The 17,741-nt window shown below is 39.2% G+C and overlaps 2 protein-coding genes across 2 annotated transcripts; one reads left to right on the forward strand and one right to left on the reverse strand.

The window, feature by feature from the left end:
* Positions 1-82: 82 nt before the first annotated feature.
* On the reverse strand, positions 83-3,046 carry LOC147797023 (ATP synthase F(0) complex subunit e, mitochondrial-like). Its single transcript, XM_087144830.1, has 4 exons — positions 2,903-3,046; positions 1,787-1,841; positions 1,434-1,520; positions 83-1,077 (listed from the first exon to the last, which is right to left on the reverse strand). Exons 1-4 carry the CDS (start codon positions 2,939-2,941, stop codon positions 1,052-1,054), a joined length of 207 nt encoding a protein of 68 aa, XP_087000956.1. The 5' UTR covers positions 2,942-3,046; the 3' UTR covers positions 83-1,051.
* A 66-nt stretch (positions 3,047-3,112) lies between these two features.
* Positions 3,113-16,765, forward strand: LOC110973854 (glycerol-3-phosphate acyltransferase 4-like). The gene is made up of 15 exons (XM_022225011.2): positions 3,113-3,464; positions 3,900-3,978; positions 4,446-4,585; positions 4,752-4,794; positions 8,672-8,726; positions 9,276-9,341; positions 9,697-9,771; positions 10,511-10,600; positions 10,842-10,932; positions 11,141-11,259; positions 11,388-11,443; positions 11,948-12,033; positions 12,570-12,698; positions 13,313-13,392; positions 14,539-16,765. The coding sequence occupies exons 1-15, from the start codon at positions 3,243-3,245 to the stop codon at positions 14,624-14,626; spliced, it is 1,419 nt and encodes a 472-aa protein (XP_022080703.2). The 5' UTR covers positions 3,113-3,242; the 3' UTR covers positions 14,627-16,765.
* Positions 16,766-17,741: the final 976 nt, after the last annotated feature.

Consider the following 17,741-nt stretch of genomic DNA (forward strand, 5'->3'; position numbering starts at 1 on the left):
CTTTGCACTACATGTAGGATTTTTTTACTTGTCTGTTTGCAAGCTAGAGTTCTGACTTATAAAAGACGACACATTGAGAACGTTTGTCCATGTAGAAACTGTGTGCTCTGTTCACAACTTTAATAAAAATTCTCAGTGAGGGAGAAATTTTGAAAAAGATGGCAGATACATATATCTGAAAAATGAAAGGGGTCATGGGGACCTCTGCATGAATTGGACATTTTCGGGTTAAGCTTAAATGCAGAAGTCAAAACTTTTAAATGATGCTCATCTATTTTTCAGATCTTCCCAGCTGAGGTGAGGGGAGTTGTTCTGGCTTGCTTTGATTCCCAAGCTTGAACCCATATATTGAGGCATTCGCCCTCAAGAGCGTATTGTTCTTGTACTACCCCGGAGCTGTCATAATGCGCTCCATCAAATCTTTGAGCTTGAAGAGTTTTGACAGCTCCTGAATTTCGTTTTATAGCAGAATGGGCCAAAGCAGCACCAACAACAATCATAAATTACACAAAACTCCAATTACAGAAATGGCATTCTACATACACATCAAACAAGTCAACTACTTAACCTCGTAAATTTCCAAACTAGGTGTTTCACTGGTGTCCCAAAGATGCATGCATTCTTATCAAGTTGCAAGCAACTGAAAGCTACTTTGTCAGACCAATTCCTCAAAAAGGAGAAACCACTATTCGTTTACTTATAATGCAAATGGACACTTTCCCAGACCACCCAGTGAATGTTTAATGACATTCTTAACGAACTGCATGTTCCAATTCATTTGATGAAAAACCTTATCACATTGCTGGTGTTCGAAAAAACCCTTCATCTAGTTAGAGTTTAGTAAGTGCTAGTTTGGAACTATAAATGAGAATTCTTGACCGTCGACGGCTGACCATGCCCGAATCAAACATAAATTCAAAATACGTCATCAGGAAAGCCCAATCAGATCAACCGGTGCTGTGATGTCACAGTTGACAAGCCTTAATGTTGATGTGAGACAACCCTGAGAACTTGTAACAGTCAGAGGTTGGAGGGATTTCCTGTTGCATCGCTAGTCAAATATCGAACCACCAGCTTCTGCAGGCAAGAGGAATTTACAAGACAAACAGGTTAAGTTAAACGCCAGTCACAAATTATACGTTAAACCATGTGGTGGAGCAGGATGTTTGTAGTAACATTCATGAATGTTCACAAACTCTGAAATACCCTCCTATATCTTGACTGATTTTAAAATCAGTTAAAGAACATAAACATTGCAACATTCCTTGAACTGTCCAGATCCAACTTGGATTAATGTGTCTAGCAACCTGGAGGTCTTGATTAGAACACTCACAATTAGACCGTGATATAAGATAAACATGCTAGCCATCCCGGGTGTTTGGAAGAGACGCCTTGTCTACTATTTCCGACGGAGCAATGTTGGTCAAGATTACCTTTAGCTGCTGCCATCTTCTTCTCATCCGCTGCCTTCCTCTCTTCTTTCAGCCTCAGCAATTCTGCTTCTCGCTTTTCTAGGGTCTCTGTGTGTGGTAGAAGCGGAAAATGAGGAAAGGAACTCATGTAAGAGTGTTGCCCAAACGCAAGGCCAGAGGTCATTCAAGATACAGGACCGACTACTGAAAACAGAGAGTAAAATTATCGTGACAGTGCTTGGTATCTTTTCATATTTCAAAATCTCTGTGGAGGTGGAGTTATTTCCAGAGGTACCTTTTACTCCAATGTAATTTATTCTGTTAAAGTGGGTTTTTTTCTGGATAGGTACCGATGTACAAAGCAAATCACTCACTGTTTCTTCTTGAGCCATAGGCTATACCCAAGAGCAGTGCCGAATACCTTGAAAACTGAAAGAAAAAAAAGAAAACAAAGTACTTAATAATAATCATAACAGAAGCTTTCATGGAAAGAGTTTCGTACACAGACATCACTTGATACCCTGTGCAAAATTCTATGAGATGAGACAAGTCTGAAAAGTTTTCGGAGTATAGGCTTCAGGACACTGCTAAATTTGACCTTTTAGGACATTATTGTTACTTTCTGATGGCTCAAGTTATAATTTGACCACTAAAAAGGAAAAATAAGTGATATCCGTGTATGGAACTCTTACCACATTCTTGACTGAACATTTGAGGGTTTTATTTTTTCATTTTGTTTTCATAAAGTGAGAGCAAGACCTTTAAGACTTGTGGACTTCCGGGTGCACCGCCCACAAATAGGCCAGAAATATGTCCACTGAGCTCATTAATAAAAGTTACACTCAAAATATGCTATATTAGAGAGCCATGAAATCATGGAATTGGAGAAATGCCTTTGGCCCAGACTCGGGACTTCCAATTTTGAGCAATTTGGATGCAGTCGGGTCCAAAAGTAGCACTATTTTGCCGTTTCGCAAAGGGATGCATTTTCAAAATGGCTACTTTTTCGGGCAGTGAAATTTCCTTCATTTTAATTAAGGTAGACTGCTTATTATTAAAGCTTTGGGTGAGAATTTCTCAAAAATTCATCGGCCAACCCACTAAAAATTGAAAGGAAAATGGGAGAGGACATGTTAAACATCATTTTTCTGTGCAGCCTAAACACCTGTGAGAGTTGTGAATATTTTTAAATATTTGTGAAGTACTATGGGGATTTATCACTGCTGTCTATGGGAATTTGCTGTGGTGCTCCCTGCCTTTACAATTAAGTGAACACAAATCTGAAGGGCGCCCCCAGCATGTCAAGTTAGAGCAATCTTCCCAAGCAATCGTTAATGTTTAAAATGGTTTTCTACCACTAAATGTAACTCAAATGATACAAGATTCATCACAACCTTTCTCTAAATTAGATATTCTAAATAGATCACTCGCCGAAGTATGATTATTTGGTTTTGTTAAACAAAACAAAGCCATTTTAAAACATATTTTACCTTGATTAAAGGCGACACCGCGACTGGAGTGGGAGCCATCTTGAAATGCGCTGGTGTACCTAATCTATTAATAAGAGCGCTGATATCTTTAAGAGTACCAGTTACTTCACACTGTTGGTAGTCGGGTTCCTAGTATGTATTGTACATTTATTACGTAAAACTAACGGGAACAATACATTACCCGGACATCGTACGATGTGCCAATATATTTATCAACACCCGGACTGCGTGTGGAGCCGGCCGGAGTCAGATATCAGAATTCATGTTATTGACAATGAGTTTAATCTCGGACAAACTACATGTAACCTACTTTTTATTGAGAGCTTGATTGCTTGCGACAATGGAGCAACTGCTCTTCGTTTTGCTTGGCTTCACCTTGACGCCGTTTTTCTGTGTGGTTTTGCTGATCGTTGTTCCGGGCTGTTTTGGATTATCGCTCGGACTGCGCCATCTGTACATCAACTTTTTACTCTGGATGTTTGAGCTCGGAAACAAAATCTCACAGACGCCGTCTCCAACAAAGACCACTAAGCCCGCCATCAATCTTGGGGCCGGAGATGAGGTTGACATCTTATTTAATGTCAAACTTTTTAGTGAAAGCCAAACCAGTTAAAAAACCTGCACAACCTTGTTGGGTTCAGCATGGTTAGGGTTAACTTAGGCCGAAGTGGTTTTTGTTTATTTAATGATAAATAATTCATGTTATGGGCATACTGTAATAGGCCTATGGAAAGAATTTCACATAGCCCTACGGAAACCACAGTTTTTCCCTGCAGTATTATCCATCCGAAAGCAATAGTGTGTCCTAAAAGTCAAACTGAGCCGTGAAAATATTGAGGTATTCACTTAGAAAGCATTTACAATTTCTTAGACTCTGTGTCATAGTTTATGCACCAGGTGCCAAGCTGCATCCGTATATGGAATTCTTTTCCCACATTCTTTATAAAATTAGTGCTGAAACTATGTCATTTATTCAACTTCTTTGTTTTGCCGTCAGGAGGACGATGAAGATGAAAGAGAGAAGGAGGACCCTCAGAGTCAGAAGATATTTGTGCCAAATGTAACCAATGCCAACGGTAGGTGAAGCTAATAAATACTGCATAATAAAATGAGCTTGATTGCTTTATTATGCTTGGAAAATGTAACAACAAAAACCCCAAGAGTTGCCAAAGTATTCAGCCATGGAATTGAACACCAGTAAATTATGTGAATTTGTGGCCCTGGGTACTGTACCCCTAAACTGCTTGTGCTTTAACATGGGTTCAGGCATACCCAAAATAAACAGAGTCCAACAGTTTTTGTGCACAGTTTACCGTATGGTGTTGGAATTTGTGTGAATGGGTATGGTTCCTAGTAAATCACTCTGGGGAGTTAGGGTTAAAGTGTTAGATGTATTTGGATATAGAAAAGCTAATCTTGGCAAAATACCCTCCTTAAGGACACAGTGTGTTTAATTTTGTGGGTTGCCTCAAAACTATCATTCTGTTCAGATGAATTTACTTGGTCAATCATTCCGTGGGCCCTATCTCCCTTCCAACCACAGTTCTGATTCGAAAGGAATCCACCAAGCACCTTGCCGATGGCATCAAGCCCAGAGTCACCAATGGTCAGCTGACCTATAGGCAGTCTGCCGAGGAGTTCCGTCTGTCTGATGTCTGCTACTTCGCCAAGAAGGGCGTCGAGGTACTAGTCCCAGTCATTTTCTCTTCATCCTTCAACATAAGTGATTTTCTGTCCCCTCCAAGATCAAATCACCTGTCCAGCACTGGGTCTTTGGTACCATAAGATCATTGTTGCATTGACACAGTTCTTGCTTCTCATCCAGTGCCTCTTGGTTCATTCTCTGCAGGCCATTATTGATGATGAAGTGACTAAGCGTTTCACTGCCGAAGGTGAGTGTGAAAATTGACAAATTGTATTCTTGGGTCAGCCACTGCTGTAGATAATGCAACCCTCCTATGCTGAAGTCACTCTTTGGGTCATTTGGTGAACACCTCAAAGAAGCACAGCTGTGTTGTGTTGTGCACTGCACTAACAGTCCCTCACAGGAATATCATATTGCACTTTTGTGCTACCCAACAACTGTGCTTCACTGTTTCATGTGCATCATTGTGCAGTAAACCAAATGCAGTGAAGAGGACTGCACAAAAGACCCTGTGTCATTTTGTGCTGGCAACCAACTGTGTACTCACTGAATCTGTGCATGTTTGAGTTCCATGTAGAAAACACATGCAAGAGAGTGACTGTGAGCACTGGTGCATATTTGTGCTGTTAAACCATAGGAGGGTTAAATTAATTGATGTTTGCTCAAATCCTGACACACTTCTTTTTCAATAAAATGAACTAATTCCTGATAATATGAAGTATATTCCCTGAGTTTGTTTTTTATCAGGCCGAAAGAAGTCCGTTTCTATTTAAGGAAAGACAAAAACTGTCCGTTTTGACAACTAATTAGATGCAAAGCATTGACTACTTAACTGGGGTCAGTTAATCTGCAAGTTATTCCGTAAAGCGAATATGCCGTGAATTTGCAAAAGTCAAATGCAACTAGGCCACAAGTTTTGCAGCTTAAACCAAGGTTTTCAAGGCCAATATGCTCCAAGGGGTTTACCTCTTGATAAATAAAATGTATCCTCATTTGCACAGAATGGCCACCCTACATGTCTGATAGCACTATCGTGCATTTAGATTGTTGAGTATATTTATCATTCAGCTGCCATTGGCCGGTCACATTCTCTTGTCTTGTTTCTTCCACTGGCTTCTATGATTCTGTAACTTTGCAGTTTGTCATGGAGTGCTTGTTTTGTCTGGCCTTTGCTTTTTTCTGTTCACTTCACTGCGTATGTTCATGGACAGCCAGCTTTTTTTAGGTCGAGGTGATGACCTCTTCCGTTGAATGTTGATATTTCTAAAAGCTTGTCTTGAGATCGTGCCTTGGACTTTGGATGTACATGAGTTGCAAAAAAGAGGTCTTGATTTGATTGGGATCAGTTATTTTTACAAGTCTGGATAGTATGTAATGGATTATTCTGTTGGGTATAAAATGTTCAATAAAGCACTTTCAAAAATGGCAAGATCAGAAAATTAATGTAGCACGTCAGAGAGGCAAAATTCCAACAACTAGCACTGAGGTTGTCCTTACAAAAAGGGTGTTTTTCAGTTGGCTGAGAAAACAAATCCAAGTTCTTGCATTAAAGCTTGAACAAGACAAGTTTCTTTCAAAGTTCAACTGTCAATTTCAAGGATGTTTTGTCAGTCTGCTTAATCAGCACACTTTACAGTACTCACACTGCAACATCTCCAAGGCCTTGGTGTCTGCGCATGTTCAGAATGCTTGAACTGTTTTAACAGGATCATAACACTAAACCTAGTTTGCCTCATTCCAAATTTATTATAGGCCACTGAATAAACTGTTATTATCCTCATTCATTTGCTGTATCCAGGTAAATTTAGCAACTTGCCAAAGCCGAGTTAATGAAGTGTTCTTAAATTTGAACTGACATGCACAAATTTCTTTGCAAGAGCTGGCATCAAAGCTTACTAAGCTACAAACTAGCAGCTCTGTCTTGTTTTCTTAAAATTACTGGCCGCCACTAGAAATCTCAGATGACTTTCCTTAAGATAAAATTCCTTATTTGTGGGTACAAGTTTTGACATTCTACTTGATACTGCTTAGAGTTATCTCAGGATTTGAAAGCTCACTTATGTAATACTCTGATATATAACAGTTTGCAGTAAAGATTGGAAATGCCCCACTTTGACAAACAGTTCACTGAAGTTGAAGACACATGTTTTTTTTTTCCTTTTTCGATAAGGGTCTTCACTCTGCTGTTATGTTCTCTTCTTGGTCAATATTAGTTTGTACTGAAATGTAATTTTAGTTTTGTGCTGCAACTTTCAACTGATATGTAAAAAATGTTGCTATCATAAGCATTTGTTTTAATGGTCAAAATGACAGTTGCCTTTGAAGGTCGTGCAGTGAATGGCTTTGAAAAAAATTGATGATGAGTTGTTCATAATAACATGTTAATTATTTGTCTTCCATCATCTTTGCTTTTCGAGGGGCAATTTCTAAGCTCCTAAGCTCTGATTTGTCATCCTTCTTTCAAAACCTTTGCATAATGTTGTAGTAAAAGGGGTGGCATAGTTAGGAAACTTTGATACTCATCATAACACTGATTTATTGGACCCTCAACTTCCAAAGCCAGAGATGCTGAAATCAAGTGCAGCTTAGTGTGTGATACAAAGCCAAGATTTGAGAAATACTTCGAAGAGGAAATAGGAAGTAATGAATACCGTATACAGTGGCTTTACAGTTGAAATGATTTTTCTTAAATTCATTCTTCATCATACAGAGTTTGGTTCATCATTGGGAAACTTAACATTTGCAGTCCAGCCTAGACTTTGGCCAGCCCAAACTTAGGGTTTTGTTAGTTGCCCTGTGACCAAACACTCTCTGCAGATAGACCAGCCCAGAACAGTGCTATTTTTTTCAGGCAGCTTTTTATCAGATAAATGATAGTGACAATACTCCAATCAAATAGTCCCTCTAGGTATTTTTGACTTGCTGATCAAAATTTATTCTGATATGGAGCGACTTTCAAAGTTCTGAAACATACCGGCAACTAAAGCAAATCGTTGGGGGAAAAGCCCTTTTAGATTTTGAGAGTTTTTTTTTATCTTGTTATGGAAATTTGGTTGAGAGATTTTGTTTCATTCAGGATGTTTTTAATTAGTCTAGGAAGAAGCAATTGAGCCATTTAAACTATTGCAGTGCAGTCTTCCTGCATGGCTTGTGCAGTTCAAGGACCCAGTGTTGAATCTTGGAAGGGTGGAGGGGTGGAACTATGTGCTTAGACAGGGAGTATTTGTGGAGAAAGGCCAGGTCAGCTTGTGTTTTTGCTTCAAGGATGGAGGTGGTAGCAAGTAGTGTGCCACTGAAAAGGCCTCCCCCCCACCAAAGAAAAAAATCACTTTTGTTTTGAATAGTACAGTTAGCGGATTTCACGAAACTTTACACAATGGCATAACTCCTCTTATCTCACATTTTATTGTGTAAGTTTTGCAACAAATTAAGACCGATTTCACGAAACTTAGACATTGTTTAAGTCTGCGACTTGCGCAACAAATTATGGCGTAACTTATGCAGTTATGTTAGATGGCATAAGTTGCGCCGAATGAAGTGAACGATTTGACTAGCTTATCGGGTGCAGTTAAGCCTCATCATTGCTGAGCTTAATAAGGCATACACGAAAAATGAACAACTATTTTGTAGGAGTTAATAATAAACTTGTCTTGTTTGAGAAAACTGCTAGACTTTTTGTCCGGTTCTGACGAAGAAAAGACAAAACTTTTTTCAAATGGCAGACGGAGGTGATTCAACGACTGTTTGATGACTGATGTTATATTGGAAAGGAATAGCCATTGTAAAAGCCGTTTTTGTCCTCGTCCAAGAAATTTAATATTATTAAAACGTGGCGCAGCTACGCAGCTTTTCCGGAAATTTAACGTAAGCAAATTGCGCTGCTACATAATAAATTTATGGCGCAAGGCTTACGTATAGTTCAAAGTTTTTTGAAATTGGCTGCTGCTGCAGGACCTCTGAAATGTGATGCAAGGAGTTTAAAATTGTCTCAAATAAGGTCACTGTGAGGTGTTTTTGTCAAAAAGGAATAAACCTCTCTCCTATGTCAACTATGTTTCCAACTACACATGTACATATAAATAAATCACCATGCTTGTTATTGGACTTTCTTCCTTTTTTATTAGAGCTTCCATCCTGGAATTTACTGACGAGAACAAGCATGCGTTACCATTACATCAAGTAAGTGTTATTCACTTCTTCTCTGTGTTTGCAAAAAACTATCGTTTCTTGACTGCTCAGTTGGGGTACCTGGGCACTGGTTTGAGTGACATCCGGGTACACAGGATCTCTTTCACAAGTCATGCTATGGGTGATATACACAACCCCAGATCCATACACGTATACCCACCCAGAGCTACATTTACAATGGTATTTACTCTGATTAGAGCCTTGGAGTGATTGCCCACACAACTGCATAAAAGAGAGTTACTCATTAACGTATGGGCATGGCTTTGAGTTATTGGTTTATTTTATCAATTTATTCTTAGTCGGCTTTATCAAATGTAGCAAGTAAGCGGAACGTTGATTTGTATCACCAATATGCATTGGACTGCAGTGAGTTTCATATTATGAAAAGGTCGTTTTACTTCCAAGTTGACTGTGATTCATTTAAGATGAAGGCAGTATGGTAGTCCCTTTCAGATATTTGAATGTTACTGCTTGTTTTGTGAATTATTTCCTTGATGTTTATTGAGGATTTTTCCTGTTTTTTGTTACTTTTGTCTGCAGCATTCGTTTGACGCTTCTCTGGGTGGCAGGGTTTGCTTTTCGATACTTGGTGCTCCTACCTGTCAGGTATACAGGAGCATTTTCTCAGTCTACAACAAGCAACAAAATTACTTGTCCAAAAGTGGGACTGTCAAGTTATTATCTCATCTTTTTCTACTGTATCTGGTGACCTTCAGCAAGGTTGTCAAGTTGTTTACTTAAGTTCAGTGAACTCTGAGCACACATCAGAGGTCATTCAAGGGGTCAACATGAGAGGAAGAAGATTCCAGAAAACTATTGCAGTTGTCTACGTAATACATTGATATTGTCAGGTTGGGCAAAAGACTTGTGAAATGCAGTTAGTCATAAAGATGGGTACAGTTTGAAGGGGGGGGGGTTGTTGACTGATGCGTAACGGACAAAAGTGTTTTTTTCTCATCAGGTTGGCTGTTACCAGTATTTGTATGCTGTATCTGCTGGTGTCATCTGCATTCCTGGGATATTTCCCAGATTCAAGGTATTTCACAATTGTTTCACTGGATTGCCACATTTTGGGGAAAAGTAGAGGCCACTTTAATTGATTGAACGGTTGTATATTCATGCCAAAGGTGTAATTTTTTCCAGATGTTTCCCAGATGATGCAGGAATCGGTAAAGCCGTATTGCTTGCATGTTTTCACCACCGCTATCGCGAAATGCAAAGGGAAGTTGTGAAAATAACAGACCTCTCTTTCCAAATGTTGCGAATGTAGCAGGCAAACAAAAAATTTAAGCCTTTAGATGTGAACAAATTGTTTAGAAGTGTCGCGTGAAAACAGGATTTTTTTTTTTTTTTTTTTTTAATTTTTAAATGTGTTTTTTTAACTTGCCGATGTAAATTTTATTGTCACACCAAAAACTTAGGATCGGTCGCATAACCAGAAGCAGAACTAGTTTTTTGGCCTCAAAAGTGCATTTAAATCCAGCCAGACTTGCCAATCAGCTGTTTTGGTAGAGAAGTTCGACTGATGCCAATGGGAATGTGTGGTAGACCTGATCAATTTCATTACATGTACTCAACCCCGGCCAAATTTTCATAAGGGCCAGTGCAGTGCACGTCCCCACTGGCCCTGCATGCCACCAAGAGATTGAAGTTAATTTCAACCCCTGATTAATTCTCTTAAATCCCTATTTCCCCCCCCCCAAAAATATTCAATGCCTAAGATTTTTATTTTGTCATTGTACACTGGTGTAGAGATTTTTCCCTCTTTTATTTAGATTCAAACAGATTTTAAACAAGTACAGCTCTCTGACTCTCCATCGTATGTTCTGTCGATGTTTCTCAGCCATTATCACATTCCACAACAAGTAAGTCCAAGTCCATCTTCTGCATATTAAGTCCCTCCCACTTCCTTTCCTCTCAGCCACACCCCTATTACCACTCCTTCCCTGTCTGCATTTCTTGTCAGACTTCTACTGTGCAACAGCTTCGTTTTTTTCCCATTGTAAAGAGGCACACACAAGATTTCTTCAATAAACTCAAGACCAAGTTTATTTGTATAGAAAATATTAAGCTAATCCCAAATGAAACCTGTTGCCGTGGTTACAGAGAGAACCGAGCCAAGGGAGGGATATGTGTGGCCAATCACACCTCGCCAATCGACATCGCCATCTTGTCTTTCGACAATGTTTATGCATTTGTAAGTACTTGTCAAATATTTGTTTGAACCTGTATTTGAGATGCTTGTTTTTTGCCCTCCCTGTAAGCTACAATATTGTCAAGAAAAAAAGATGTGTGCAAATGGTTTCAAATTACTTGTAGGTGATAATAACCTTCAACTTTTCATTTCCATGCCACGTTCTGTTTGTTTACAAGGCCAATGTGGTTTAATGTGTATTCTCTCTTAGATTGGCCAACTCCACACGGGTTTCACAGGGATGGTCCAGCGTGCCATGAGTCGTACAGGCACAGACCATATCTGGTTTGAGCGCTCGGAGGTACGAGACCGGAAGAAAGTCACACAGAGGTATTTGGGTTGCTGGGTTTAAATTGAGGGCTGTGATTGTTATGACATGGGTTGGTTCAAAACTATCTTTTCAAAACCAGTTGATTTGAAATGTACAATTGCCCATTAACACTTTTTTTCCCCTGCAGGTTGCGAGAACACGTAAATGATCCAAACAAGTTACCCATTTTGATCTTCCCTGAAGGTTTGTCACATTGCCTTTGTTTGCATCTGTAGTTGGATACACATTGAAGCTTGCTGTCAAACGATCTCTCATAGGGTTTCAATATTGTTGTTTTCTTACAGCGTCGTATATGGCGTATTTAGGGGTTGGAGAAGATCAAAAGAAATGTATGTAGCTCAGCCAAAACCCTGCCAACTTTGTATTTGCACATATTCTTGGCGCGCCTTTGTGTGTTCAGGAAGATGTTTTGTTGTACCTTTCACCACTTTCAATTAATTTTTGCCATCAATTGTAAGCATAGTTTCACTGTGCTAACTGCTTTACCTTCCTGTAAGTAATACGCTAAGCATCTGTGGAACATTTTCCTTTTGTTGAGCATGACAAGTTCTGGCCCTCATTGTGCAAGGTCCTTATTTCGTGAAAGTCATGGTGTCCGATGACCATACGTTTCATTTAACTAGATCATCTTACCACTGACCGGGCATTGTCCATTCACACAACACCCTTATCTGTGCTTGATCACAGGAACATGCATTAACAACACGTCCGTCATGCAGTTTAAAAAAGGAAGTTTTGAGGTCGGAGGTATGGTCTACCCAGTAGCCATAAAGGTAATGACACTCATGGGGGTAATCTTTAGAGCAGACTGTATGCCCACAAAATAGGGATGAATTTCTCTTCTCCGTCAGCGCTGGTAAACTCATCCGGTTTTACTGTATGCCTTCCCATGTTTCATTTCCTTTTCCTTCTGTCAACTTCCCCTAAGAAGCCTAACTTCTGCATTTGTGTGAATCATGGCAGTAAAATTCTCAGTGAACTTCACCTTTTTGTAAATGCTTGATACATTTTTTTCCCTGTAATTTATCTTTTTTCGGGAAAACTTGCAGAAAGTGGGAATGTTCTGCAGTTTATTTGCAAACAGGGTCAATTTTTTCATGCTTACTGATCCAAATGAACTTTACTCGAAGCATTTAAGTCTTGTGAATCCCTGTTTACTTATGCAAACATCTTGTTATCAAAAAAATAAGAAGTCAAGTCACAGATTTGCTTGTTAGGCATTACCCTAGTCACAGTGATTTCTGTTTTAAACAAATGTTGTGTTGAGGTGTAATTCATATCAAGTGGCGTGGTGTCTTTCTTTGTACAGTACAATTCCAATTTCGGGGATCCGTTCTGGAACAGCAGCAAGTATTCAATGGTCCGGTACCTGCTCATGATGATGACAAGTTGGGCTATCGTGTGTGATGTCTGGTATCTGCCTCCCATGGTAAAAGGGGTAAGCCAGTTCAAAGTTTTGATGCAAGTGGCATATAGTTTTATATTTCCCTCAAAAAAGTTGCCTCCTTGTTGCAATAGTAAAGAATCTAAATTTAGGAATAACACTGTCTTCTGACATGTTCACTCCACATCAAAATTTTATAGATATTTACAAATTTAAAACAGCCAGCCACACACTGATGACTCAAGATGGAACAGTCAACCGTAACTCCCTAGGTATCTTGCTTATAACTTTTAAACCTGCTTCCATGCAGAAAGTATGGTACAGTGCTCGTGCTTTTACTTTTACGAGGCATCAAGCCCATGTAAAGTTGTTGCAGCCAGACTGTTCCTTCCTCAACCCTGCAAATTCCTTCATATCTAGTGGATTTTAATAGATTTGGGTGGAGTGGGGTTAATACTCATAGTCTGTGGCTCGGAACAGCACTGGCCGCATGTTTTTAACTTGATGGCATAACTCTTTACTCCCATGGGAGGCAATTGGAAACCAGGTGCCTGGAGTGACCTTTCCTAGTGAACTGGTTTCCATTTTTTCAGGGGACCTTGGTCCCAAGCACTCGGTAGTCACTGCTGAGAAGGTATTTCATTTCAAGTATCTTTTTGTACCTTTAGGAGGATGAAGATGCCGTTGAATTTGCCAATCGAGTCAAGTCAGCCATCGCTAAGCAAGGTGGACTTCTTGATCTTACCTGGTCAGTATCTCTACTCACTATCTATCTGATAAGAGGAAGATAGAATGAGGAATAAAAACCTATTATAATTTACATCACGCTCCTTGTTACTTTAAGAGGAAGACTGTGGCATTGTTGGTATTATCAGCAACTCCTGACCAGTGGGTCAGGGGTTCGAATCCAGATGTTGGGCATCTTTTGTGTCCGTCGGCAAGCCACTTAACTCTTACTTGTCCCTCTCCACTTATGAAATAGAAATGGGCACTGGTTTTCTTAGACGAGTAACCTATGATGGACTGTGCCACTATCCACGTGAAAAAAAAATTCTCATGTACAAGTAAAATTCTCCAATGCTACAGAACTGTTGTGAACATTGGCCTGAGGAATACTTTTCATTTTTTTTCCGATTCAAAATTCTTTAAAAATTCATATCTTCATTTACTGGACACTTTACACCCACACGAAGGACTGTCTGGTTTCTACTTTAATCTGACAGACACATCTATTGACACTGGAGTATTTCAGCCAGGCCTACCGCCTTGTAAAATGAACCCAGATTGTGCGGTGTTACATAATTTTCTTTTGTTCATAAAACTGGCACAATGCGCTGCTGACCTCTTTTCAATAGGGGCCAGATTAGTGTGTAGCAGTGCTGTGCGGCTCATCGCTAAACGTTTGATAAACCGTGGTGTATTGTTTCAAAACAAGGCTGGATTAGCTCCACTATTGAGAGTGAAAAAATGTTCGTAATTCCCAGCAGCCTGGTCTTTTGTTACGAGTATGGTCTTTTGTTACAAGGCCCAGTTGCCTTTGTCCGATTTCGGAGACCCTGGCTACGCGTATAAAGAATACGTGCCCGAAACTGGAATCTCCAGCGGCAAGTGGTTAAACAGCCACTTTGTTTTAATTCAGGATTTTTTGGTTTGAACTTCATCATTTTCTCTCAACTCTGACTATGGTTTATACTGTGGTGTCTCTTTTCAAACAACCTGTTAGTCTCTTTTCAAACGAATCTGGAAATTGTGTTGGCTTGAAGTCAGTCATTGCTGGACCGTTGGCTTGATGTCAGTCATGGCTGGACCGTTGACTTTATGTCAGTCGTGGCTGGACCATGCAGGTAAAAAATACCGCTTCGAATTCTGAGTGGTTTCTTTTTTTATTTTTCAGGGACGGTCAGTTGAAGAGAACCCGGGTGAAGAGCATCTACAAAGCAAAAGAGCAAGAAGAATACAGCAAGATGATCAAGACAGATTGAACCTCCAGGACTGAAGAGTAAGGACTGCAGTCGACTGTGTGTACGGAATGTTGAGATACAGGATGAAAAACTGGTTGTCAGAAACAAAATATTGCTATATTGTGCTGCCTGAGTAATGCCACAAGCTAAGTAGCACTTGTGTGTACATAGGTGTCAAAAACGTGTTACAGTAAACTCCGACTAAGTTGGCACTCTCGGGACTCAAGAACTTATGACGACTTACGTGAATGCCGACTAGTGCTGTAAGTCGTCATTTTGCTTACATGTACACATGTATTGCCTATGTACATTATGATTCCTTGCACTAATTCAATGGCTTTGATTTACCCTGGTTTATTTCTACCTCCATGGTCGATCCCAGCAAACTCGTTCTCAATTATTATCCTCAAGGACGGCAAGCCACTTGCATATCACATCACGACTCGACAGTGCAGTGCGTAAATGTACATGATACGGTTACGGTATAGAAAACATACACTCATCTGCACACGCGCATTGGTTAAGTTTGTTCGATAAGACGTCCCCCAAAATGGACAGAGCGCATGCGTGTAGCACTAGAGAGGTTACTGGTATTGACGTACTCATGCTGACCAATTATCAACCACGGCCTGTGCTGCTAATAAACAGACATCAGTCAAGCAGTGTGGGGCTTGTCACTTGACACTTCTTGGCAACCGCAGCGAAGGAAACTGATACTGAAGCATGAAGGTTTTTTTATGCCAACTTACACAAAGAATTTTTGTGGTTTTGCGGAAAAGGGACCGAGAAAAACATGCCGAATTACACGAAATGACGACTTATAAATACCCACTTAGAGATGAAATTTTCAATGGAATTGCATTACAGACGATCAGGACTTTTATCAAAAGGCCAACTTAGATGATAAGACGAGTTACATGATGCCGACTTAGTCGAAGTTTACTGTAATTGTCTTGGAAATTACTTCCTTAAAGATATCCAAAGGTATTGTCTGTGTGTTGCCTTCAACCATAATCAATGACAACTGTTCCTAGGTAAGAGTCCTATTTCCTTTCATTGGTAATCTTTGATGAGGAATCTAACACAAGAAATTGAATGGAACTCTTGCTGTAGATTTTGAAACATTTGACAAGGATTTCATCTGTTTCAGTGTGTTAGCATCTTGAGAGTGGACTTAGAATAATGCTTGTTTGTAAGCAGGACAAGAAACAAAGTAAAGATAGATCCATTAATTACTTTGATATTTCTCCAAATGTGTACTTACATTGGGGAATCAGCAATGGTTTGAAATACTGAGTTTTCAAAAAGTGTGCATCAGATGCACGCGAGAGTGTTTTAGTATGTGGGCTGAATCTTTCATGTAGCACTCAGGAATTTCATTACATACTAATTTCTTTCATCCACGAAGGCCTTTAGAGTAATTTTTGATGCAAAGCGTCATTTTTGGGGGGTTCTTTGTTTTATAAAGTGTAGATGTAAACAATGTGAAATGTTTGACCATCTTGGAGGGCAAAATGGTACACCACTTGTTGCTAATCAAATCTCGAGGCTTCGGCAGGTGTTTGCCAACTTTTTCAGCACAATCATAGCCCATTTCATTGCCTTGATGTCTTGTATTGTGTTGATTTTACCAAAGGGTGACACAATAGCTTCATTCTTATGTGACTTTTTTTTTTTGCTTTTCACCATTGTGCTTAAAGTTAGGCAAACACTAACACTTACTAAGATTTCAATTAATTGATACCAAATTTCAGCTGAAAGTTGTAATTTTGGTTCCGTAAGAACATAGCTCAAAACCTTTGCTCTTATTAGTCCTCTAATTAAATTTCACATTTTTTAAAAACCATAATGCATGTAAGTACTTGAGCTGGCATTCCTTTCACCATAGCATAGTTATGTGATTATTTAAATTGTGGTAAGTGCAAAATAATTATTTAATTTTTTTTTTAAATTGATTATTTACCGTAACCTCAAAGTGATTTTGCATGAAAGCACTGTGAAGTGTGCAGGTGTGTCTGAAATTTGAGCGTGAAATTGCCAGTTAATGCAAAGAAGATAATTGGTTTGCCCATATTTAGTATTAAAAGAAGTGCCGTATTGTAAGTGATGCATCCATTGCAATTATTGTGATGAATAAAGAGACAGATGGATAGGCCAGAAGTTGAGAATATGCTGTCTAGTTTGTTTGATCAAATGCTTATATACCAGAGTGATCATTTCAAGTATGGATATGATTGTACAGGCCGTCTGTTTTCTTTTCAAACGTAGCCTCCAGATTTTGAGAGAAAGCTCTCCAAAACAAGTGATAATCCCGAAGAGTAAAATGTTCTCGTCTTTGCCCGCTTATTTATATAGCGCCCTCTATCGTCAGAATGAAATGACTACACCAAAGAGCAGCCTCTCCAGCTGTTAAGTTCGTAGATGAAAGCAATTTAAATTTCTCCCTCAACAAAACAAATTCATGTAAAGGTTCCTTAAAATGACAATGGATGCAGAATATAATGATGATGAATGAAACATTTATTTCAATGCTGTCATTCTTTACAATAAGCAAACATGATTCACGTTACTTAAGTACTGAGTACATCGCCATTAACTTGAGCAAAATTAGATGACATTTAATCCAACATACTAGGACAGACAAATGACGAACAGGAGAAAACAAAAGCAAGTGTGAGACAATACCGCATTAATAGAGCACAAATAAATAGTATTTAGGAATATGAGCCGAGCAACTAAGTTCTTAGTTTTCTAGCAAACACAGATAAAGAAGGTAATGATTTGAGAGAATCATCTAGACCATTCCAGTACAATATACCTTGATGGATAACATCGTTCTTGGCCAATGACGTTCTGTTAAATTCGACAAACAATTCGAGTTTCCCTTCATAATTCTACGAGTATTATAATATTTTGGATGACAGATGCTAAAGTATAAAGAGATCAAACTGGAAGGGAGTAAATTGTGCATAAGTTTGTACATGAATTTTCCCAGATTAAGTTCGTATATAAATGGTTACATTGCAACAGGTTTCATTTAGCAAATAACAGAGCAGAATGATCACGATAGCCAGCATGCAAAATGACGCGGACTGCTCGTTTTAGTAAAGTAATTTGTTACATTTGGATGTCATGC

Source organism: Acanthaster planci, linkage group LG13, assembly GCF_054643075.1.
Source record: "Acanthaster planci isolate LZ-2023a linkage group LG13, COTS_SCS, whole genome shotgun sequence".
Taxonomy (NCBI): domain Eukaryota; kingdom Metazoa; phylum Echinodermata; class Asteroidea; order Valvatida; family Acanthasteridae; genus Acanthaster; species Acanthaster planci.

Coding starts and splice junctions, on each gene's coding strand:
- LOC110973854 (XM_022225011.2), top strand. CDS start 3,243: ATGGAGCAACTGCTCTTCGTTTTGCTTGGCTTCACCTTGACGCCGTTT. Junction 3,465..3,899: donor ATCTTGGGGCCGGAGATGAG/GTTGACATCTTA, acceptor TTTTGCCGTCAG/GAGGACGATGAAGATGAAAG. Junction 4,586..4,751: donor TCGCCAAGAAGGGCGTCGAG/GTACTAGTCCCA, acceptor CATTCTCTGCAG/GCCATTATTGATGATGAAGT.
- LOC147797023 (XM_087144830.1), bottom strand. CDS start 2,941: ATGGCTCCCACTCCAGTCGCGGTGTCGCCTTTAATCAAG. Junction 1,842..2,902: donor CGGTGTCGCCTTTAATCAAG/GTAAAATATGTT, acceptor TTTTTCTTTCAG/TTTTCAAGGTATTCGGCACT. Junction 1,078..1,433: donor GAAGATGGCAGCAGCTAAAG/GTAATCTTGACC, acceptor TCTTGCCTGCAG/AAGCTGGTGGTTCGATATTT.